Source organism: Trachypithecus francoisi, unplaced genomic scaffold, assembly GCF_009764315.1.
Source record: "Trachypithecus francoisi isolate TF-2019V2 unplaced genomic scaffold, Tfra_2.0 Lachesis_group20, whole genome shotgun sequence".
NCBI classification, from domain to species: domain Eukaryota; kingdom Metazoa; phylum Chordata; class Mammalia; order Primates; family Cercopithecidae; genus Trachypithecus; species Trachypithecus francoisi.
Genome location: NW_022681466.1, coordinates 48,835,486 through 48,860,253, shown reverse-complemented (window position 1 = coordinate 48,860,253; position 24,768 = coordinate 48,835,486). Strand labels below are relative to the sequence as shown.

Sequence of the window (24,768 nt, the reverse complement as noted above, 5' to 3'; positions counted from 1 at the left end):
TTAAAAACGCAGGTAGGAATATAAAATAACCATTTTTATATTGTCCCTAGTAAATCCGTTTACTGCAGTTCAAATTGTGAACACATTTGTAGGTAGCACTGGCAGTTATAATATTTTGTTGAGGCGACATTAGGACTGTTGCAGTCCAATTCTAAAAATGCGTTTCAGGCCAATTTTCAGGTTAAAATTATATATTCATCATTCTGCTCTGTGGAGGTATTTTTAAAAACGTGTAGTGATCTCAACTGTCATTTTTTTCTGGTTTCATTTTGGGTGCTTTTGATGTTAAACTAATTGGAACTGAAAATGTTGCTTGCTTCCTAGAAACTTTTATAAGAAAAAAACTTTCCTTAGAAAATTGGGGGTTGAGAAGAGAAAATAATTAACATTAGCATTCACTGTTAATTGTTCTTACTACTGCTAACATTTTATCCACTTTCTTTCCCTCATATAAAATTTTAAAAATTGAATTGGATCTCCATAGCACCCAGAATGTTTCTGTATGTAGGTGCTCAAAATAATAGCTGCAAGATGAAAGAGCAGATGAGCGCAAAGCGAAGAAGATAAATGGTGATGTGTGGATTGACTGGGTCTGTGAATACAGACAGAGCAACACTCCCAGCCCTCACCATCATCAGCAAGCAGTGCCAACTACTGTCAAAGTGGCTACAAAATGCTGCAATAACCTGTGGTTTATGAACCCACTTTCATTACTTTCTAGTCCTATTCCATAATTTTCCATTTGTACACTTATATCAAAATGACTACATAGATGTATATTGTTTTTCCTTAACCTTTTCATTCTTATCTTTAGCACAGAAATAATTTAAGGCAACATTCTTAACTTACAGTGCACATGGTTCCTGAATGCCATTCTAACACTTACTGAATAGAATTTTCAGAAAGTAGAAAACTGTACTTTGTGTACTTTGAAAAGTCTGACACATGTCAAAAGACTGTGTCTTTTAGTCACTGGCATTTGGTCTATGCAGTTTCTACTCCAAATTCTTTGTCTACCTTACTCACTGTTGGCCATATTTGGAGACTATTCCTGCACTACACTGTAAAGGTTGGAAATGAAGGAAATAAGATAATATGTTAAATAGCAGAATTGATACTAAATGAATCCAAACAGTTATAGGGAGTCATTTTAAAGAGAAAGAACTTTCAGGCCAAGTCATGACTGTAATATTTTTGTTTTTCTGAGACAGTGTCTAATTGTCACCCAGACTGGAGAGCAGTGGTGAGATGATAGCTCACTGCAGCCTTGACCTTCCGGGCTCAAGCGATCCTCCCACTTCAGCCTCTCGAGTAGCTGGGACTACAGGTACGTGCCACCATGCCTGGCTAACTTTTTAATTTTTTGTAGAAATGGGGTCTCCCTATGTTGTCCAGGCTAATCTCAAACGATTCTCCCACCTCAGCCTCCCAAAGTGCTGGGATTATAGGTGTCAGCCACCGTGCCCAGACTGAATGTAATATTTACAAAACAGTTTTCAAAATATTTTAAATACCCAGAACCCTTATCTTAAAAGGGAAGCTCCTCCAGAGACCCAGTATGTATAAAAGGTAAGGCAGATCTCATCTGGCTAACAAAACAGCAGTAAAGAGTAAAAGTTTGTGCACCTGGAATGCAAAATGCTTGCTCCCTTCCTCCCTCCATTTACACAGACGCACACACACATACATGCATGCATACATGTGTGTATACTATCAAGGTCTACAGAACTAGAATCCAAGGAACACTGTTTAAAAATAATTATATTGCTGGGTGTAGTGGTGCATGCCTGTACCCCCAGAGGCAGGGTTGGGAGAATCCCTTGAGCCCAGGAGTTCAGTGTTACAGTGAGCTGTGATCACACCACTGTGCTCCAGGCTGGGCGACTGGGATAACACTTCTAAAAAAGAAAAAAGAAAAAGAAAAATCATTATATTAACATATACAAAGAAAAAATGGATTCAAATTTTGGAAGGCTGTTAGCCATGGAAGCATCAAATAGTGTCCAGAGGTGAAGGTGGCTCATTCTAATACCATCTAGGAGGATGGCTTTATCTAATAAATAAATAAATAAATAAATAAAGTCAAGACTTCCCATCTCACGGGCAAGGTCTTTCCTATTATGGAATATATGCAATATGCTGCATTTAACAGACTTTCAATCTTTCACCCCTTTGGCAAAACTATTCCTACTGTGAAATGGATTCATCTTAGCCTGATGCCTTGACTTGTTGGGTTTATCCAAGTTCCTTTGTTCTGATTCTGTGCTTACCAGGCAACTAAGCATTCTGGATTCCATGGATAATAATGAATCAGAGTTCTCACTGCTATGTGATTTCCCAAGCAGGTTTTCCAATAGCGAAAACCAGCCTGTTATATGAACACAATTACAGTTGGTCCTCCATATCCACGGCTTCCACATTCAACATACCATGGATAGAAAATATTTTTTTAAAAGATGGTTGTGCCTGTACTAAACATGTACAGACTTTTTTGGGGGTATTATTCTCTAAGCAATATAACAACTATTTACACAGCACTTACATTTTATTAGGTTTTATAAGTAATCTGGACATGATTTAAAGTATCTGGGAGGATGTGGGTAGGTTATATGTAAATACTACACCATTTTACATAAGGGACTCGAACATGTATGGATTTTGGTATCTTTGGTGGAGGAGGGTACGGGATGGAATTAATTCTCCATGGATACGTCGGGACAACTGGATTCCATTCCATGTCACTGTTAGATTTTCCACTAGAAATAAATCCACATGCTGTTTTGTTTCTACCTGGCCCAGAGAGCCTGGGCTATATTAGTTCACCACCAAAAGGTGAAGCTGTTCTCAGTAGCTGAACTTCTGGGCCATGGTACATTCACAAAGTTAACAAACACCACCTCGTGCAGCCTCTTGGTACACAGACTGGCAACACACCCTGATGGTACCTCTGGCCAAATAAGGCTGTTTTTTCCAAGTTGAGCTTTTAGCATTTTCTGCACAGAGAAATGCCAGACTCCGTCATTTGTCTCTCAAAATGAATGTGCCTTACCTGATAAATTAAGCATTGAAATTCCCTTCTGAAAGTCCTTTTTCTCCATGCCCAGTTCTTCCAAGGATCCTCTCTCACATTCCTATGTCTCTGTAACTTTCTAGTAATGATAGTGCTATCATTAATCTTGGTGGCTTCAACATCCACACAGCTGAACCATTTAGTAACAATTCTTGAAAGAACTGTTTAAACACAATGTCTCTGTATCCTCATTTCCTGTATTCCCTTGAGCTCACATCAATGAGATATTTGTCTTCAACGCTACATGGAAACCAGTGTTGTCAAGAGTCCCACTGACCTTGGCATTAGCAAATCCAATGGTCAGTCTTGGTCCTCTCATCACTCCTGCTTTTGACAAGATTTGATGTAGTGTATCAATTTTTTTCTTCTTTAAACATTTTTTCTTGGCTTGGCCTCTGTGACACCAGATTCCCAGTTTACTTCCTTCCCCACTGGCATGCTCTGTTTCCTTTGCTAGTTCCTCTTTCCTTGTTTGACTCTACATGTTACAGTGTCTCAGGAATTAGTCTTCTTAACCTCTTCTCTTTTTGAAATCCACGCTCACTCCCTACATACTCTCATCTAGTCTACGGCTTTAAACATAATCAATACACTGATGACTGTGAATTTATATCTCTAGCCCCACCTTTCCCCTGAGAGCCACATGCATATTTGCAATTGCTGATTTGGCACTTTTAATTCGGTATCCAAAATGCACTTCAGACATAACGCATCCAAAACAAAACTCTTAATTTCCCTGAACCAATTAGCATTTCCTCTTGTCTTCTCCTATCAGGCTCAGGTATCACCTCTGATTTCTGTCTTCCTCTCACACTACACATCGTCTCTACCAGCAAATCTTGTAGACTTTACTTTCAAAATATCATCCAATCTGACCCCTTTTCATCGTCTCTGTCACCACCACCCAGGTCTCAGCCTGCATTATTATTATTATTTTATTTTATTTTATTTTTGAGACAGAGTCTTGCTCTGTTGCCCAGGCTGAAGTGCAGTGGCGCAATCTTGGCTCACTGCAAGCTCGCCTTTCGGGTTCACGCCATCCTCCTGCCTCAGCCTCCCGAATAGCTGGGACTACAGGCACTCGCTGCCACACCCAGCTAATTTTTTTTGTATTTTTAGTAGAGACGGGGTTTCACTGTGTTAGCCAGGATGGTTTCAATCTCCTGATCTCGTGATCTGCCTGCCTTGGCCTCCCAAAGTGCTGGGATTACAGGCGTGAGCCACTGCACACGGCCGCAGCCTGCATTATTAAACTCGCCTGCTTTACTGTCTATTTCCATGCTTGTCCCTTACTATGTGCATTTTACATAGTAGTAGCAGCACTGATATCTTTAAAACATAAATCACATCACGTCACATCACGTCATAAATTCCAACGCTTCCCTTAATACTTTCTTCTTACCCGGACTCAGGCTCTCTGATCCAGGATCAACCTACCTTTCTAAAGTCACTCTCCCCATCCCTCACTTTGTTTTCCCCACAAATCAAGCTCACTCCCACCTTGGGGCCTTGGTACTAGCTATTCTCTCTGTCTGGAATGCTCTTCCTCCAGATATCTGCATGGCTCCCTCCACTTAATTCAGGTCTCTGCTGAAATGTCACCTCTATAAGAGGCCTTTTCTGACTACCCTATCTATAATTCCTTCCCAGCCCCTCCTCGTCTGTACCCTTCAATCTCTTACCTACTTTATTTTTCTGCACAGCACTTGGCACAACCTGAAAGTTGTTTCCTTGTTCATTAACTGTCACCTTCACTAGACTATAATCTCCATGAGGCCAGGGACTTTGCCTATATTTTTTCACAGCTGTATCCCAGAACATAGAAGAATGTGTGCCTCAAAGGTACTCAATATATTTTTGATAATCTACTGAGCAACTGACTAAGTAGACTTAATAAATGAGTGAATACAGTTCTTTAACCTGTAAGAAGATGGCCAGGAATCCTCTTTCTTCTTCATGGACCTTCTTTTTAAAGTATCCATACTGGATTTAAACTTGTTATCATATGCTTAGTTTTATTTTGCCATAACTTTTCCACATTTTGTTGGTTTGTGAGAAGATTCTGTCAGCTTAGTCACCATCAGTGCTCACTGACACTAGATGCCACTCTGATATCAGAGCGGTCTCTTATTTGGGGGTGAAGACACTACAATGGGAATCTGAGTATGCAAAACTTCTAGCTGGGCCAGATGTCACCTGACATTTCTTCATCACACTGGCCTGGCCTGAGGACTGCTGAGTATACTGGTAGGGGATGCTGGAAGGCTGGCAGCCGTGAGCACAGAAACTGAGGCAACCCAAGGGAAATCAAATCATATTATTAGCAGGGCCCTGCCCAAAATTTATAGATTTTATCATAAAGTTAGTTATATGCTATTTATTAAGTCTGATAAAGCAGAACAAGAAAATGTGCCAGAAACTCTTAAAACTGCATATAAATATAACCATGTGCATATATTACATATGTCAATGAGCTTAATCGAGTTAATAAAATTTAAATCTTACCTGTTATACATAAGGCGCTTGAAATCTTGAAATAAAGTATCTTTATTTTTGTCAATAAAACCAATGACAGAATAGCTAACAGGAGAGAAATCACAGAAAACATGTATTATTTACCAAGCAAGAGCCACATTTAAGCTTTTCTAGGAGGTGACAAGCCTTTCCACCGTTAATTATGCAATCATCTAAAAGCTGATGTTGTTCACCTTGTCTGTATTAAAGGATACCGAATTTACCTACTAAATAGAAGGGACTTTGTTTCTATTCTGCAAAAGGAGAGCAAGCATTATTATGATTAAGATGATAATTTCCTACTGGTTTATTGCTTACCTCAAGAAGATGACTTTTTAAAAGACAGCTGTATTTATCATCCAGCATTACTAAGATAAAAGCAAAACAGCAACATACAGGAACTAACAGTCTCATCCGTAGGGAGATCAAGTGACTTGCCTAAGGTTCACTCAATGTTCAGGGTAGGATAAAAGAATCCAAGAAGAACTGCAAAGGATGGTAAGAACTGGATAAGCAGAGGAGAAAAAGGCAGGCAGATCACACAGGGAAACAGATCAAATAGAGTGATGAAGGCAGGCACATGCATGGCATTCTGGAGAGAGAATGAGGAGGCCAGTATAGATGATTTGGAGGAAGGTCTTGAAAGTCCAGCTAAGACTGCAGTTGGTGAGAAGAGTGGGAATAGAACTATACTACTCCAGTGACTGGCATGAACTCTAGGAGGAGTGAATTCAGTTTTGGGGTTCTAAAAGTAATTGAGGACTCTGGGTGATTAAAACAGAGGCTAAGAGATTAAGCAAATAGGAACTTTAGATACAGCTACACCTTACAGTTCTGCTCTCGTGCCTGTCTTCTCCCTTGACAATCAGATCAGTATAGGCAATCCCCAGATCTCTAACCTGGATTCCTTGCCTTACATATTTAATCCTGCAAGAAAGTTCCTTCAGCCTGTGCTGCCCATGGGTACTTTAAGGTTACCATATCCAAAATTATTTCCTTGCCTGCCCCGACCTAGGTCTTCTTAATACTTTCAAGTCACTTTTGACTGAACCTTTGTGATTTGATCTCAAGCTACTCTTCCAGATAGTTCTACTTCTCTGTGCTACAAAAAAGGATACACTTCAATCAGATGGACCTACTTGCTATTTCCTGAATATTCTGTAGCACCTTTCCCACTTCTTCTTATAAAAACAATTCCTAGCATTCAAAGACCAGCATCAGCCCTCCTGGGTTTATTACACAAACCTGGAAGTATTTCCTTACTCTAAATTCCAAGTGAGTAATTGCTATTACTCATATGGCAGTTATTTTAGACCACTGTTATTGTATACATGTATATAAATGTGTATGTGTATATATGTGTGTTTACATGTGTATAAATAATAACACATATAAACGTACATATGTGTATGTATGCATCTTACATGGCAAGCTCTTTGTGGGCAGGGACCATACTTTATGAAGTATTGAGCACACAGAAGATACTCAGTAAAAATCTAGAAAAGGATTGAAGAGTTTAAGAAGTGAAGAGCAAGTCTGAGGCACTGACTATCCCTCAAAAGGGTTAGTTGAAGTTCTAGACTAGGAGTCTAGAAAGCTAGTTATTATCTCAGTTCTTCTGTAAATTTGCTAAGTGACATTGAGTAAGAACTGTACTCATTCTGCATAAGTTTCTTCATCTGTAAAACGAAGTGGCTGGTCTAGGTCATCTCTAAGGCCTCTATCCAGCTCTGCATTTATGCCATTCTGTGTTGTATGAAAGTACCCTGTAAGTGAGGCTTGGATTTTCAGTGGAGATATTTGTATGGTACTGGATCTTCCCTCTTCAGTATTACGGAACCTGGGAACATGACCAGAAAAAGTGGAAAATGGTGCCATTCCATCACTAATGGTTAGCTTGACAGATGGCGTGATAATTTTGAGCCATATCATTTTATGGTCCTAGAATTTTAATTTAAATCAGGAACAGCTATTAAAATTTCTTTTTTTTTTTTAAAAATTAAACATCTTTTCGGCATTTATAGAGAAGATGATTTACCTTTTTTGTTTAATCTCTTCCTGCAATGGATTACATGTAAAGAATTCCTAATGCAAAAACTAAGAAAAAGAGTTCTTTAAACAATAAGATGAGGAGCAGTGTTCAGTGGACAGCAAAGGCATAACAAATATAGTAGGCTAAGAAATTCAGCCCCAACAAAAGTTTCACATCAAATTCCCTGGAACCTGGGAATGTTACCTTATATCATAAAATATGTGATTAATGATCTTGAGGAGAAGCTCATCCTATATTATTCAGATGGGTCCTACATGCCATATGAAATGTCACTTTAAGATAGAGGCAGAGTGGCTAGGCTCGGTGGCTCATGCCTGTAATCCTAGCACTTTGGGAGGCCGAGGCGGGCAGATCAATTGAGATCAGGAGTTCAAAACCAGCCTGGCCAACACGGTGAAACCCCGTCTCTACTAAACATACAAAAATTAGCCAGGCATGGGTGGTATGCGCCTGTAATCCCAGCTACTCAGGAGGCTGAGATACGAGAATTGCTTGGGCCTGGGAGGTGGAGGTTGCAGTGAGTTGAGATCGCGCCACTGCATTCCAGCCTGGGTGACAGAGTGAGACTCCATCTCAAAAAAAAAAAAAAGAAAAAGAGAAAAAAAAGAGATAGAGACAGAGGGACAGCTAACAGACACACAAAGAGGAGGGCAATGTGACTGGAGTGATGCAGCCACAAGCCAAGGAATGTCCAGTGCTACTAGAAGCTGGAAAAAAAGGAACAGATTTCTCTCTACAGGAACCCCCAGAGGGATTGTGGCCCTGCTGACATCTTGATTTTGAACTTTTAAACTTCAGAACTGTGAAAGAATAAGTTTCTGTTGATTTAAGCCACCGACTGTGGTGAATTTGTTACAGCAGCCCTTGGAACCTAATGTACTAAGGTAATTATAATTTTTAGTTATACTTTCTGATCAATTTCTACTTTATTGTATTGTTAATAAAAATATGACTAGTAAGAATTTTACTTTTTCAAATAATATTTGGAAAATAATGTAGCAAAAATGGTTTTTGCTTATGCAGTTACCCAACTATTCATAGAACTTCATATAGAGGAGTAATTCTCACCCAGGGGCCTTTTTATGCCTACTGTTTCTTCTACTTGGAAAGCTTTCTCTTTTCTCTCCCCTGTTCCTAATTCATTCCCCTCCCTAACCCTCTTTTACTTTTAGGACTCAATTTGGATGCCACTTCCTCCAGCAAGACCTCTCTATGCCCCTCTCAGTGGGCTAATTATTCCTCCTCACTGCTCCTATAATGCCTTGTGCTTCTCTAGTTTATCTGTTTCCAGTCTTCATGATAGTGACCTTTGATGGATGTAATTGCCTATATTCTTCACTACACTGTTGGTTTCTTTAGGGCAAGGACCATCTTATCCATCTTTCTATCTCAGTTCTTAAAATACTTCCATGATTTATTGACCCACCAGCTGATTTTTACTGAATCCTAACTATGCCAGGCACTGCACATGGGCACATAGTGTGTGTTCAATAAATGATTGAAAAGCAAGGAATGAATGAAGCTATGCCATTTTTTCAGTTGAACAAATTAAAATGCACTGACACACCAAATGACCAAAACATGCAAATGAATATAAAACCAATATACATTTTTCCTAGTTATATTTTCTAAAGTGAGGTGGCATGCAAATCATGGTAGGTACCAATGTAAGATACTCACACCACATCTCCTGCATAATGTCGAATTCGAAAATCTCGATCAAACTCCAGAATTTTGTCTGAGGCACAGAGCTAAGAAATCAAGAAGGATATTATTTTGAAAACAGACATTTTTGCTTTCCTAAAAATATACTCCAACTTAATATGAAATGATGATAATATCACAAATTATGACATCACATTGTATGGGGCTTGATTTAAAAATATGGCTTATGTATTATATAGTAAAGACTAAACTTTCACTAGAAATCCACACAGCTAGACTACATTTCCTGTCCACTCTTACAGATGGATATGGCCAAGTAACCAAGTTCTGGACAATGGAAGTAAAGTGTGGCTGTTCTAGGCCTAAACTGGTGAAAAGTGAATGACCCCCCTTCTGTGCTTTCTTCTCTCCTCCCACTAGTTGGACACAGAGGGTAGTCTCTAGGGCATGGAATAGTCAGAAGACAGAGGAAGTTTGGGTCCCTGAGAGAGACACAGACTTCTACTATGTTATGAACTTTAATCTTGGCCACAGGGCAGGCACGGTGGCTCAGGCCTATAATCCCAGCACTTTGGGAGGCTGAGGCAGGTGGATCGCTTGAGCCCAGTAGTTCAAGACCAGCCTGGGCAACATGGTAAAACCCCATCTCTACTAAAAATTACAAAAGTTAGTCAGGTGTGGTGGCATGCATCTGTAGTCCCAGCTACTCGGGAGACTGAGATGGGAGAATCCCCTGAGAGTGGAAGGCAGAGACTGCAGTGAGCCAAGACTGGGCCACTGCACTCCATTCTGGGCAATACCGCGAGATCCTGTCTCAAAAATGAAACAAAACCAAACAAAATTTAGCTACTCTCTTCATGCAGTTCAGCCTACCCTGACTGACAGTTTCTTTCTCCTCTAAGGTCCACTTAAGGAGGACCATACTGAAGGCTTACTAGTTGTTAGGCACATACATCTTATTCGGTCCTCACTGTTGACATCTAAGGTATAACGATCTCTCTATAACACACAGGGAAACTGAGGCTCAAAGAGGTTAAATAATTGGCACAAGATCACATAGCTAGTAAGTGGTACCCCTGGGGAGGACTCCTGGAATCGAATGTAACATCTGCGCTCTCTTATGTACATGGAGGCCTGGCTTATCTGTCTGCTAAGCTGAGACTCCAGTTCAGGACTATTGCTTCACAGAAGATAAAACTTCTGCAGCTCTTTCTCACTGAAGAGGAATAGTTTATGGGAAGGCAGTTTTTATATGGCTGTGGAGGTCTCTATGACTTTCTACAATGTTCCTTGCTATAGTAGGACCTAGACTTCTTTATCTGCCCTGTGAAGAATCACTTGGAATCTTACAGTTTTTTAAACAGACACCTAAGAGAGTCCACAAAAGTTTTCCTGGGAAGGCCGGGTGTGGTGGCTCATGCCTTTAATCCCAGCAGTTTGGGAGGCCGAGGCAGGCGGATCACGAGGTCAGGAATCCAAGACCATTCTGGCTAACACGGTGAAACGCCATCTCTATTTAAAAAATACAAAAAATTAGCTGGGCATGGTGGCAGGTGCCTGTAGTCCCAGCTACTCAGGAGGCTGAGGCGGGAGAATAGCGTGAACCTGGGAGGTGGAGCTTGCAGTGAGCCGAGATCGTGCCACTGCGCTCCAGCCTGGGCGACAGAGCAAGATTCCATCTAAAAAAAAAAAAAAAAAGGTTTTCCTGGGGAAATACACAAAACCCACTTAGGTTCTAATGTTAGGTAACAAATAATCTCAAGGTGTTTTCTATTAATTTGACAAGTGAATAATTATAGGAAATTAGAGTCAGACCTCCAAGGTTCAAATCTCGGCTCTACTATCTACTCACTCTGACTTCTTTAATAATTACTTATCTCAGAGAGTTGTCCTGAGGATTAAATGAATATGGAGAACAAAGCATCTACCAAACAGAGAGGTCTCCAAAATATTTAATTCCCCTTTCCTGCTCTCTCTCTTATTAACCCCTTTTACAAACCATTTTATTTACAAAACTCCTTAAGGAAAAGGACCCAAGAGATGTCTACACTAATGGAACATTCTTACATTTGGATACTGCAAAGTCCCAACTGATCTGAACACAGGAGGTTTTAGATTTTTCTTTACTTTTTTGGTAACAGCAAAGTTATGTATCTATCATTTAATTTTTTATATTAATAATTTAAATAATAATTTTATGCTTTATTGGATCATTTGCCTGTCTCTCCATGGCAACTTTAATGCGGAGGAAACAATGTAGTCCCTAAATGAAGTAACTTTTACAAGACAGAAACCTCTAATTTAACATGCCAATAAGTCTAGCTAATCAGTAACCAGTAGCAAATGATGATACCCAGCTCAACACACAGAATAGCATATGTAATAAACGGTTCACAGTGATTAAAATATTTTGATAGTTTGATCATTTCTTTTCTTCATTAGGTAAAAATCCCAAAGAAGAATACATTTTAAAAATCTCTATCTCAAAGAAATAAAAGGTATTCAAACTGGAAAACAGAAGTCAAATAATTCCCGTTCACTGATAACATGATCTAATACCTAGAAAACCCTGAAGACTCTTCCAAAAGACTCCTAGACTTGATAAGCAACTTCAGTAAAGTTTCAGGACATAAAATCAGTGTACAAAAATAAATAAGCATTTCTATACACGACCAATAACATTGAAGCTGAGAACCAAATCAAGAATTCAATCCCATTTACAATATCCACAAACACTCACACAAAAGAAAATCCTAGGAATATATTTAAACAGGGAAGTGAAAGATCTCTACAAGGAGAACTACAAAACACTGATGAAAGAAGTCATAGATGGCACAAAAAAATGGAAAAACATACAATGCTCAAGGATTGGAAGAATCAATGTCATTAAAATGCTCATACTGACCAAAGCAATCTACAAATTCAATGCCGTTTTTATCAAATTACCAATGTCATTTTTCACAGAATTAGAAAAACAATCCTAAAGTTCATATAGAACCAAAAAACAGCCCAAATAGCCAAAGCAATTCTAAGCAAAACAAACAAAACCAGAGGCATCATATTACCCTGACTTCAAAATTATACTACAAGGCTATTATAAGACAGCATGGTTCTGGTACAAAAATAAACATATAGATCAATGGGACACAACAGAGAGCCCAGAAATAAAGCTGTATATCTACAATCAACTGATCTTTGACAAAGTTGACAAAAATAAACGATGGAGAAAGGATACGCTATTCACTAAGTGGTACTGGGAAAAATAGCTAGCCATATACAGAAGAATGAAATTGGACCCCTGTCTCTCACCATACACAAAAACCAGCTTAAGATGAATTAAAGACTTAAATGTAAAACCTGAAGCTATAAAAGTCCTAGAAGAAAACCTAGGAAAGACTCTTCCGGACATTGGCCTAGGCAAAGAATTTATGACCAAGACCTCAAAAACAAATGTGACAAAAACAAATGAGACTTAATTAAACTAAAAAGGTTCTGTACAGCAAAAGAAATAACAGAGTAAACAAACAACCTACATAATCAGAGAAAATATTTATAAATTATGCCTCCAACAAAGGACTAATATTCAGAATCTACAAGGAACTCAAATAACTAAATAACAAAAAAAATTACATGACCCCATTAAAAAGTAGGCAAAGAACTTGAACAGGTATTTTTCAAAAGAAGAAATACAAACAGCCAACAAACGTTTGAAAAAATGTTCAACATCACTAATCATCAGAGAACTACAAATTAAAACCACAATGAGATATCGTCTTATACCAGTCAGAATGGCTATTACCAAAAATGTCAAAAACAGATGGCATGAATGTGGAGAAAAGGAAATGCTTATACACTGTTGGTGGGAATGTAAATTAATACAACTTCTATGGGAAACAGTATGAAGATTTCTCAAAGAAATGTAAACATTTCTTTTAAACGGTAGTTCTAAAAATAGAACTATCATTTGACCTAGCAATTCCACTACTAGGCATAACAAAAAGACATTTGTGCTCATATGTTTACCATAACATTATTCACTATAGCAAAGCAATGGAATCAATCTAAGTGTCTATCAACAAATGACTGGATAGAAAGAAAATGTGATATACATATATATAATGGAATACTATGCAGCCATAAAAAAGAAAGAAATCATGTCCTCTGCAGCAACAGGGGTGGAGCTGGAAGACATTATACTAGGTGAAATAATGTACGTCTTCGCTTGTAAGTGATAGCTAAACAATGCATATGCATGAACACAAAGATGGAAATAAGACACTGGGGACTCCAAAAGCAGGGGGGTGAGGGTTGAAAAATTACATATTGGGTACAATGTTCACTATTTGGGTGATAAGTATGCTAGAGGCCCAAAGTTTACCATTATGCAATATAACCATGTAACAAACCTGAACATGTACCCCCCAGATCTAAAATAATATAAATAAACAAACAAATAAGTAATCACTATCTCAGCACTTGTCTTAGGGATACCAAAAGAAAGAGCTACTTGGTCTAAAAGTTGGGAAACCTGGGCTCCCACAAATTTGAAAAAGAAAAAGAAAACCCTCTCCACAGATAAATTACTATTTAGCATTTCATGTCAAATCAGTAGCAAATACTGATGTAGTATGTATAGTTACTCTTACAAATGACATGGCTGGGCGTGGTGGCTCATGCCTGTAATCCCAGCACTTGGAAAGACCGGAGGGACAGATGTCCTGAGGTCAGGAGTTCAAGACCAGCCTGGCCAACATAGTGAAATCCCATCTCTACAAAAACACAAAAATTAGCTGGGCATGATGGTGGGTGCCTGTAATCCCAGCTACTTGGGAGGCTGAGGCAGGAGAATCGCTTGAACTCGGGAGGCGGAGGTTGAAATAAGCCCAGATTGCGCCATGCACTCTAGCCTGGGCAACAGAGTGAGACTCCATCTCAAAAGAAAAAAAAAAAAAAAAAAGGAATGGATATTTCAAAATATTTGGTTGACACATTTAATTCAGGTATATAAATGGCCAAGGTAGAAGGTATCAAAATGAGGTAGATTTGATTTCTCATGTGAGACTCATAGCTAATTTAAATGAAAATTTAAATAAGATTTATTTGATATGATTGGGAAAAATTCAATTCAACTTTACAAACACTGATTGAATGTCTACCATCTGGTAGGCACAGTGCTAAGTGAGTCTCCAAAACCTGAACTGTGATTATAAAGGGCATTTATAAACTTTCCCTCAAAGATAGGACATTTGCCCATGTAATCATGCCATCTTTAAAAACATCACTCTGAATTATTTAGGTGACTTCTAACTTGGCTCAGTGCTCTGTCCCTAGCACCTAGGATTGCACCTGGAAGATGAGAAACACTTATTAGGTATTTATGGTGTAAATGGGGAATGACTGAAGCAGTCCTAACCCAAAATCCTATTATGAAAGAGCAGACTGTAGTATCTGAAAGCCAACTTGTAGTAGGGTTACAATCAATCCTCAGTAACAGACCAAGGAAAATATTTTAGAAAAAACTGGCCTAAAATCAGTATCAGCTAGTAATCTATTTCTTGATGATTTGGGCTTTAGCTAGTTAACTGTGGAATTTCCCTGTTCTGATTACATAATTTCATAGGAGACGAAGTTAGAAAATAGACTTTATTCACACTAAAAAATGGCAGTGTCATAGATTTATATGGAACTGTGGAGAGGCAGAAATGTTTGCCCCCTTTTTCTATGGATGTGAAGGAGCAGGGGCCTGTTTTCCCTTTAGCATATGGTTACTAGACAAGACTATGTGCAGGGAAGTCTCAGGGGTGATGATGATGTCTTCCTCTTCTAACACAAATTTCTTGAACAAATACTATGCAAATGGAATATACCATGCAAATGATATGTCCATATCAGCACAAAGGTCTGATAATCATAATTGCCACCAATTACTACAGATATGTGATCTGTTTATGACATTTTTAAATCGTGAAAAATGGAGAGTTAAAAGGATACCCATTTATTTAATGAATAAGTTTCTTTGTAATAACTAGAATTACAACTAGAATCTCTCTGTTTTCAAGAAAGTCATATGGTCTGAAGAAGTACGGCAGAGTACACAACACATTTTGTTACTGAGGATTACAGTATAAAGTCAAGGACAAAAGCTATTTTCCATGCCAGAATTATCAGATGCAGGAGTAAAACTCTAGCACATGAGCAAGGCCTCTACATCTATTGGTTATAAATGACATCATGCTTTCTAAAGAATCATGCTCATTTTTCCTATTTCTACGAAATTGTATGGTCTGGAGCTCCCTCTCCTGGATTAACATGATTTTATCAATTTCTTCATACTATAAACCAGAGAGGCAGAATTTATCCACAGCAATAAATCATTTAATGGATGTCTGTGACTTTTCTTTCTTATTAAAGGGGACATTCTTTTAACCCAACACACAAAGTCATTTAACTCCATCAAACAATAAGGAGAATCTCACAGATAAAAGGAAGAAGGTATCATTAAACACATTACCTTTCGGCTGGAAAAATGGCCATGTTTGCCTAATTTACTGTTAAGTGCTTCAAGAAACATTTCATCAGTGACTTTGCCGACATTCATGCAAGCGTCATCGAGGATTGCAATGATCCCTTTGTGCTGCTGCTCCACGAGGTCAACAATGATCTGATTGTTGAAGTAGTCAATCTGTAGGACACAGCAAGGAGGCAATTCTGAAGAGAACAGTGACCAGGCCAGGTTAAATCCCGGTACCCCCATTTGCATCAGGAGTTTAGATAAAACTACTTTGGTGTCAAATGTGTGAGTGACATTAAAGAGGTCTTACACTAAAACGAGTACACATTCTAACAGAGGTTTATTTTTAAATTTCTTTGTTAACTTTCTATCATGAAATACATTGTCTGAGATTAGTATAGCCCAAGGCAAAGATAATAAGGTAGACATCATTTCTCCCATCACAAACTCATTTTAATCCTGCCTCCAGATCCCACACCCAAACCTACTCCTTCATACCAATCTGCCTGCAATTAATCATAAGGTCCACCTTCCACAAAGGGCCAACAAATAACCTTAAAGTATTATCTGATGTACTACTTGATAATAAAGTTAAGGTACTACACAAAACTTGCATTTTTATAAAAGCAGGGTACAAGTTAAATGTTTAGTTTTAGACATTTTGTGCAATACGTTCATAATGATGGCTGTGGTTGCCACAAACTGCCTCATTTACCTTTAAATACTGTTAATGTGTCATGCATGCAGATGGAAGGGATGGAACTGTGCACTAAAGTGGGGGCTTTAACTGAAGTGTTTGGCAGAGTTGCCTTCTACCTGCCAGTTCAAAAGTTCTGTTTTCATATAGAATATATATACTAAAAAATTTCAGTCTGTTAAACAGCCTTACTCTGATTCAGCCTCTTCAGATACTCTTGTGCTATGCAGCAGTGGCTCTATGTGTAAATGCTATGCACTGAGGGTACACAAAAATATCAATATTATGTGTACAGAGTAATGCCTCATACCAATCAGATGTCCATTTGTTATTGTGTTTGTTAACAACCCTTTATCTCTTAGTGTTAAACTCCACTTAAAATGGAAAAAAAAAGAACTTGCATTTTTAGTTACATGACCTTGAATGACTAAAATCCAAAAGAGCATTTCTTTCAGTTTCCCCAAAGTTAAAAAGCTTATTCAAAATTCTATTGAATTTTGACATTTTTCTAGGCATAATATAAAGAATTTAATTCTGAATAAATAAGTATCTATAAAAGATAAGAAAAAGCTTTTCCTTTACTTCCACAAGCTGAATGAAGTTATACATAACTTCTGGCTTTTCAGCAACTCTATATATACAAGGTTTGTCCTACAATCCTCTGCCACACCTGTTTATTCTGATAGCCTGCAATGCACCTATCACCACACACAGAGGGCACACAAAGGTCCAACTCAGGCAAGCTGCACGTCGCAACGAGGGGCAGCTTATGATCACATAGTTTAATCTTGTGTGTTGCTATGTCCCATCTTATGCAGGAGTTACCTAAACTGATCGTTGTCTCCATTACCTTCTGTAAGGTCTACATACTCATAATAGACCACTCAAGTAACTCATGTGTTCCCATTTCATGCTTTAAAATCCAAGGATTTATGCCAGCTATTTGTACGTGGCTTTTAGCTCCATTTCTAGTCTTGCATGTTCTCTTCTGTAAACTGGGTAGTTTTTACTTTGTTTTCTATACTTTTCTGATTTGTCTAAATTAAAGTTTCTCAATTAGGAGGAATTTTGCCCACCAGGGGACATCTGGCAATGTCAGGAGACATTTCTAGTCAAAATGGGGTAGAGGTGCTACTGGCATTTGGTGGGTAGAGGCCAGGGATGCTGCTAAACATCCCACAATGCATAGAACAGCCTCTACAACAAAGAATTATCTGGCACAAAATTTCAGTGGTACTGAGGTGAAGCAATGTAAGTCTAAATATTTACTTTCATTATGGGCATTTATTACATTTCTAATTAGGGAGAAAAGTTATTTCTATCTTTGCAAAAAAATCCTAAAACTACTCAAAAAGCACGAGCTCTACATTAATAGTTGACATCTTAGACTTTGGGACTATGAAATTAAAGACCAAGTCTTTTGTCCCAGGGACTAAAGAATTACCTTCCCTAAAATTCCAATTACATTACTAAAAGCTATTGGTCTCTGCTAGTAACTTTCAGTTTGTAAGTTTAATACTGCTTCAAACATTGCTTAAACCAGTAATTTTCAAACTAAGGTCTTCCAGCAACTTGGCATTCCCATGAGGTTTGCTAAGGGATACCAGGAGCCAGAAGAGTTGTGATGGGGTCGTTTAGGGACCCAGGGCTCTGGCCTCTCATCCCTACTCCAGATAAAACAGCTTTGTGCTTGAGTGTCAAGTTCTCAATAGTTAAAATGATTTGCAAACTACAGCATCAAAAGCTTTTAAAAGTGAATGTATCAGAGAGATAACCAGACATTATGAACCTCCTGGTGGAAGTTCACACACAATCTATGAAATGGGCTGTGGAAAAGAATTGACCCTGAATCCAGTCAAGACTCTAGATCTAACAACCAATATACAGGACATGCGAGAAACAGAAAAACATATTAAATGGCACCTGAGGTATGCAATTAGCAAAATCCAGACTGTGGGAAACTCCACAACAAATGACTCACTCTCTTCAACACAAGATTACAAAGATAGATCATTCAAAGAAAAAAAGAAAGATGAAGGAGAAAATCTATAGATATGCAAGAGAACTATCAATCAATCATAATGTAAGAAACTTATTTGGATTGAAATTTAAACTGCAAAACAACAATCAGAAGATAACTGAAGAAATACGAAACATGTATACTGACTGGACATTTTATGATATCAAGGAATTTTTGTTAATGTTTTAGATATGATAATGGTATTGTGATTATGGTTTTTGTAAAACTCTATCTTTTAGAGAAATACATGGAAATATTTACTGAATAGATATCCACTTGAATAGATGAAATAATGTGATATCTGAAATTTGCTTCAAAATAATCTGGGAGTAGGTGGGTATAATACAGATGGCATAAGACTGGCAATCTACTGGTAAATGTTAAAGCTAGGTGATGGGTATATAGGGTTTACTGTACTGTAGTGTCTCTTCTTAATGTGTGTTTAAAATTTTCGGTAACAAAAAATCTTTTAAAAAGAATCACTACGTTTAGAAGTTTGGGGTTTTACCCAGAACAGAGATTGTAATTGTGGGGGGATCTGGCATGTAGTAAGTAACTGTTACTCTGGGGTTAGCCTTCTGCTCCCTCTAGGACAAATATTTCTTGGTTTATTTAGCTAAAATTTTTTGCATTTTGGGATTCTTGATTCTTTTTGAGATGTTTGGAGTAGTCTACTGCATTACTTACTCTGTTGTCAATTATGCCTATGAAATTTGATATTCTGATTGTTAAAGGATATTTTTGACTAGTACCTTGGAACAAGTTTTATGATTACATTTGGTATTAAAAATCCAAGCTTCAGTTATATTGTGTATTATACAACAGTTTCATTCTTAGAAAGCTTCATATACACTTAATTGAACTGAATTAATTTTAATTGTATTAAAAGAGTTCACTATTTAAATCAAACTATAGATAACTCTTATATAAAGTAGCTCTTTGGTTTATTTGCAAATAGGTAAAATTTATACCAATATACTTGAGCAACTTTTTTATAGCATTCTAACGTTTAACACATGATGGAAGGCAAAGTTACAATTTTGAGGCAGGCAAGCTATTTGTTATATCATTGTCTCTTTATTTCAGAATGAGAGGAAACAGAAAATAGAAAGGTAGGAAGGAAGATAAAAGTCATTTAAATATAGTATTTCAAATAATTTTTTGCTGCTATTATATTGGATAACAAAAAACAACTACTGGCTTTATTTTTATTCTCTGGCAAGAGGATGAACAATCTTATAAACTCAAACTATGGAAACTTAAAAGTTTTTGTATCTTTCAAGTTCATTTTCAAAATTGCTTAAAAATACAAGTTTACAAGAAAAATTACTATGTCTCATTTCTATCATAAGCAGAAGGTCTTATCATAGGAAATTTAAAAACCGAACAAGTCATGCCTTTTAGCTATGATCTCTGTGGTTTGCACCATGGACCCATTATACTTTCCAGCTATATCTTACTAGATTAGTTTGCCTCTGACAAATACAAAAGTCCCCAAAGATTGATGAGAGTAGAGGTGATGACTGAAGTGTAATACAAGAAAATGGAGATGAAAGTAATACAAGTGTTTTAATGCCCAGGTTTCAGAGAATATAAACAACATTAACTGAAGACAATAAAATACCATATAGTCTACCAAGTAGAAGAGGAGAAAAAGGAGGAAAAAGGGAAGAAGAAACTAGATTCTGAAGCAAAGCTCAGCCAATTTAAGGTAAAACTTAATAAAGTATGCTAAACGCTAATAGACAGATATGAACCAGAAAGCCCACATGGTATCAGTCATAAAGTGAAAACAGGTTTACTGGTTCTAACTCAGGATGTTCTGGGCACCAACAAGGGAGTCTATCAAATTACAGCAATCCCACTTAAAAATGATGAAATTAATTGTATTTACATATCCCAAAAAGGAAAGCTAAGGTTCAGATGTTTCAAGTACCCCCAAAAGATCAAGAAATATCTAAAATAAAATTTGACGTTATCAATAATATGAGAAACACACGAAGGCATTTTCCGTTAAGAGTCCACTCACGTGTTTCCAGGGGATCCCTTCCCGCTGATATTCCTCTTGTTCTTGCTTCAGAACCAGCTGAATAAATAGCTGCTGCAGTTTCTCATTGCAATAATTGATGCAGAATTGTTCAAAACTACAAGAAAAGGAATAAATTAGGTTTCAACAAATAGAAAATAGGCAACAAGGTTTTAAGTATCTTTTCCAGTTTACCTGTTGTTGTCAAAGATTTCAAAGCCATAGATATCCAAGACACCAATAACAGTGTTTTTCCCATGGACTGTGGTGTCATAGTTCTTGACCTCAATAATATCATTGATGCGAGTAACGATCCAACAGAAAAGGCGCTCATATATTGCCTGCAAGGAAAATAGCATCATAAATGCTTGCCCATTTGGGAATGAGTCCTCTGTTTGGATTTGTGATCAGTTTTAAATTCCTGTCCCCCTTCTCACTGTTTAGCATAGCCATTACTAGCCTCAGCAGAACAACTGAAAATGTAGACTGTCCATTTAAAAAAACCCAGACTACACGATGTATGCAAAACTAAAGTAAATAGCTTGTATTTTTAAAAGATTATTACTGGTCGTTACACCAATTCCAACAACACCCTCCAAGCATGTTTCCCTGCCCAGCTATATCAATAGTTTGCCTGATCCCTTGAATAAGCCAGTTCATTGCTTTATTATTAATTTCATCAATTATAAAGAGTTGAGAGCTAGTGAGTTAATATCTATGATCCACTAAAGCTATATGAATTCTAAAAATATAAATATTGATTTCTAATGCTAAATGAAGATCTGAGCCAAAGATCAAGGGTTGAAATTCCTTGAGAATCACACACACATCCAATGCACAAGAACATACACACTAAGCCACACACGGACAAAGGCACCACACGCTAACACACGTTCACATCCCGATACACGTGTACTCTGCAATGTCACATCATCAGAAAACCTTCTTTAACGTATCCTGCCTGCTACCCACTCTCTTCACCCATATCCATTACCTCTCCTTTACTCTTCAATCCACTCCAGTCTGCACTTACATCCTATTACTCCATTAAAATGGCTCATCAAAGACTCCCAGCACCTCTACATAGATACCTTCTTGTACCTCATACGGACATTTTGCTCTGTCACTCAGCATCACTCAACCTAGGTTTTCACTGCCTTCTTGGAACACTCTTCTCTTTTTGGATAACAGTCTTTCTGACTTTTACTGTTTGTTCACTGGATGTTCCTTTTTGGTGACCTTTGGTAGTCTCCTCCTCTATTTGACTTCTAAAAGTTGGAGTTCTTCCTGGTCCTCTTCTCTGCACTCTCTAGCACCTTCTAAATCATCTCACCCAGGATTAAATAATACGAATATGACTCCTAAAGGTATTATCCAAATCCAGACCCAGAGAACAGTCTCTGAGCCCCTGACTCACAAGTTTGACCATCTACCCGACACTGACTCTTCGATATCTCACAGCCATCTCAAACTCAAAGAACTCTTGATCTTTCCTCCTCCAACAACTGTTCCTATCCTACTTTTAGCCACAAATAAATAGCACCACTTAGAAATTCACTCATTTATTCAACAAATATTTGCTGAATACTTATTACATATAGTTTGTTAGAGATACAGGTCTAGGCAAACACAAATATGGTCTCAATCTCCAAGAAACTTAGGGAATAGAGTGAAGGAAAAAATTATTCTCTCTCTCTCTCTCACTTGCCCCCCACTTCGCAGATATACATCCACACTAAAGGAGAGGTACATCGGGTCTTAGGGGAATTTAATCTATGCAGTGCTCAGGGAGGTTAGGGAAGGCCTCTCTGGGAAAGTGATACTTGACCTGAGACCAGAAGGATGAGTAAGAGGCAGCCAGGGAAGAGAGGAGAGAAGAGCAGTCCAAGCAGAGGGAACAGATGTGCACAGGCCCTGTGACTGGAAGGAGAAAGGGATCAAGATAATCTGTGAGGACTGAGAGAAGACTAATATGCTAGGCTGAAGAAAGGGGGGCTGGGTATGGTATGAAATGAGGTGGGAGAGGTGGGCTGGAGCCAGACCATGTTAAAGTATTATCCTTGCTTCTCTCATTCTCCACATAATAGGTCCTAAGGATTTTATTTTCTCAACACAGTCCATTTCAAATCCTCCTCCTCTCCCCATTTGTACTTCCACCTTTCCGGTCCAAGCTGCCCTCATCTCTTTCCCGGATTAACATAATATCCCCTTAATTGGCCTCTTTGCTTCCATTCTTACTCTAGCCCTCATAACATTCTCCATACGAAGGCCAGAATGATCATTTTAAAAATGCAAACTTGCCAGGTGCAGTGGCTCACGCCTGTAATCCCAGTACTCCGGGAGGCCAAGGTGGGCAGATCACCTGAGGTCAGGAGTTTGAGACCAGCCTGGCCAACATGATGAGACCCCATCTCTACTAAACATACAAAAATTAGCCAGGCATGGTGATGGGTGCCTGTAATCCCAGCTACTCAGTAGGCTGAGGCAGAAGAACTGCTTGAACCCAGGAGGTGGAGGTTGCAGTGAGCTGAGATTGTACCACTGCACTTCAGCCTGGGTGACAGAGCAAGACACCATCTCAAAAAAACAAAAAAAAAGGTCGGGCACGGTGGCTCATGCCTGTAATCCCAGCACTTTGGGAGGCCGAGGTGGGCAGATCACAAGGTCAGGAGATTGAGACCAGCCTGGCTAACATAGTGAAACCCTGTCTCTACTAAAAATACAAAAAATTAGCGGGGCATGGTGGCGGGCGCCTATAGTTCCAGCTAGGAGGCTGAGGCAGGAGAATGGCATGAACCCGGGAGGCAGAGCTTGCAGTGAGCTGAGATCGTGCCACTGCACTCCAGCAAACAACAACAACAAAAAAGCAAACTTGAGTCATTGCCCCTCCTTAAAGTCCTCCCTATTGCTCTCCGTTGCACTTAGGAAAAATTCAAATTCCCCCAAGACTAACTTACAAGAGTAAAAAATGAAATAGACAGTAAACTAATCAACTACTAAAACAACAACAACAGTTAGACATGAGAAAATACAATGCTTGCCACACAGATTAATAGACAAAGGGTTAAAGTTTATGATATGCTAAGATAGAAATTGACAATAAAAAGATAACAGCTCCAAAGAAAAATGTACAAAAGATATACCCAGGCAATTCTTAGAATATGTTTAAATACTCTACAAAAATATAAGATGCTCAAATATACTAGTAATGAAATAAAAGTAACAATAAAATATTACCATGCAATCATAAAATCAGTAAAAATGAAGTTTAAAATAAGTATATGGCAGGTGTGGTGGCTCATGCCTGTAATCCCAGCACTTTGGGAGGCCGAGGCAGGTAGATCGCTTGAGGTCAGGAGTCTGAGACCAGCCTGGTCAACATGGTGAAACCCTGTCTCTACTAAAAATACAAAAATTAGCTGGGTGTGGTGGCACACTCCTGTAATCCCAGCTACTTGGGAGGCCGAGACAGGAGAATCACTTGAACCTGGGAGGTGGAGGTTGCAGTAAGCCAAGATTGTGCCACTGCACTCCAGCCTAGATGACAAAGCAAGACTCCATCTCAAAAAATAAAAATAAAATAAGTATACCCTTTGACCTGGCAAGACTACTCCTGGGAATCCATTCAACTGAAACAAAAGCACTAGTGTGTAAGCATAGATGTATAAAGACGTGCAGCATTGTTTGCAGTTGCAAAAAAGGGAAGCAAAGTGGATGACTTAAAAGGAAGATGATTAAATAAACTGTGGTACTATCACTGCAGGCTTGGTACACAGACCTGGAGGACATTATGCTAAGTGAAATAAGTCAGGCACAAAAAGACAAATATTGTGTGAGCTCACCTCTATGCAATCTGAAAAAGTCAAACTCATAGAAGCAGAGAACAGAATGGTGATTACCAGAGGATAGAGTAGGGTGGTGGATGCAGAAAGTGTGAGATGTTAGTCAAACAGTAAAGTTTCAGTTAGACAGGAAGAATAACTTCTGGTGATCTACCGCAAAGCAGGGTGACTGTTGTTAACAATAATATTAATAATGTTTCAAATTGCTAAGAGTGGATTTGAAATGTTCTCATCACAAATAAATGATAAATAGGTGAGGTAAGAGGTATGCTAATTAGCCTGATCTGATCATTCCATAATGTGTACATGTCCTGAAATATCCCATTGTACCCATAAACATATACAATTATTATCAATTAAAAATAAACAA

The 24,768-nt window shown here is 38.3% G+C and overlaps 1 protein-coding gene across 2 annotated transcripts in view; it reads right to left on the bottom strand.

Moving 5' to 3' along the window:
- The window catches only part of MYO1D (myosin ID), a 378,217-nt gene that overhangs the window by 245,562 nt on the left and 107,887 nt on the right, over positions 1-24,768 (bottom strand). For both annotated transcript variants that reach the window (XM_033184221.1, XM_033184222.1), the window contains exons 9-13: positions 20,752-20,897; positions 20,560-20,674; positions 15,814-15,984; positions 9,318-9,388; positions 5,576-5,650 (exon numbers count right to left, since the gene is read on the bottom strand). In XM_033184221.1, the coding sequence (XP_033040112.1) occupies positions 5,576-5,650; positions 9,318-9,388; positions 15,814-15,984; positions 20,560-20,674; positions 20,752-20,897 (578 nt within the window). The remainder of the gene's footprint in view (positions 1-5,575; positions 5,651-9,317; positions 9,389-15,813; positions 15,985-20,559; positions 20,675-20,751; positions 20,898-24,768) is intronic.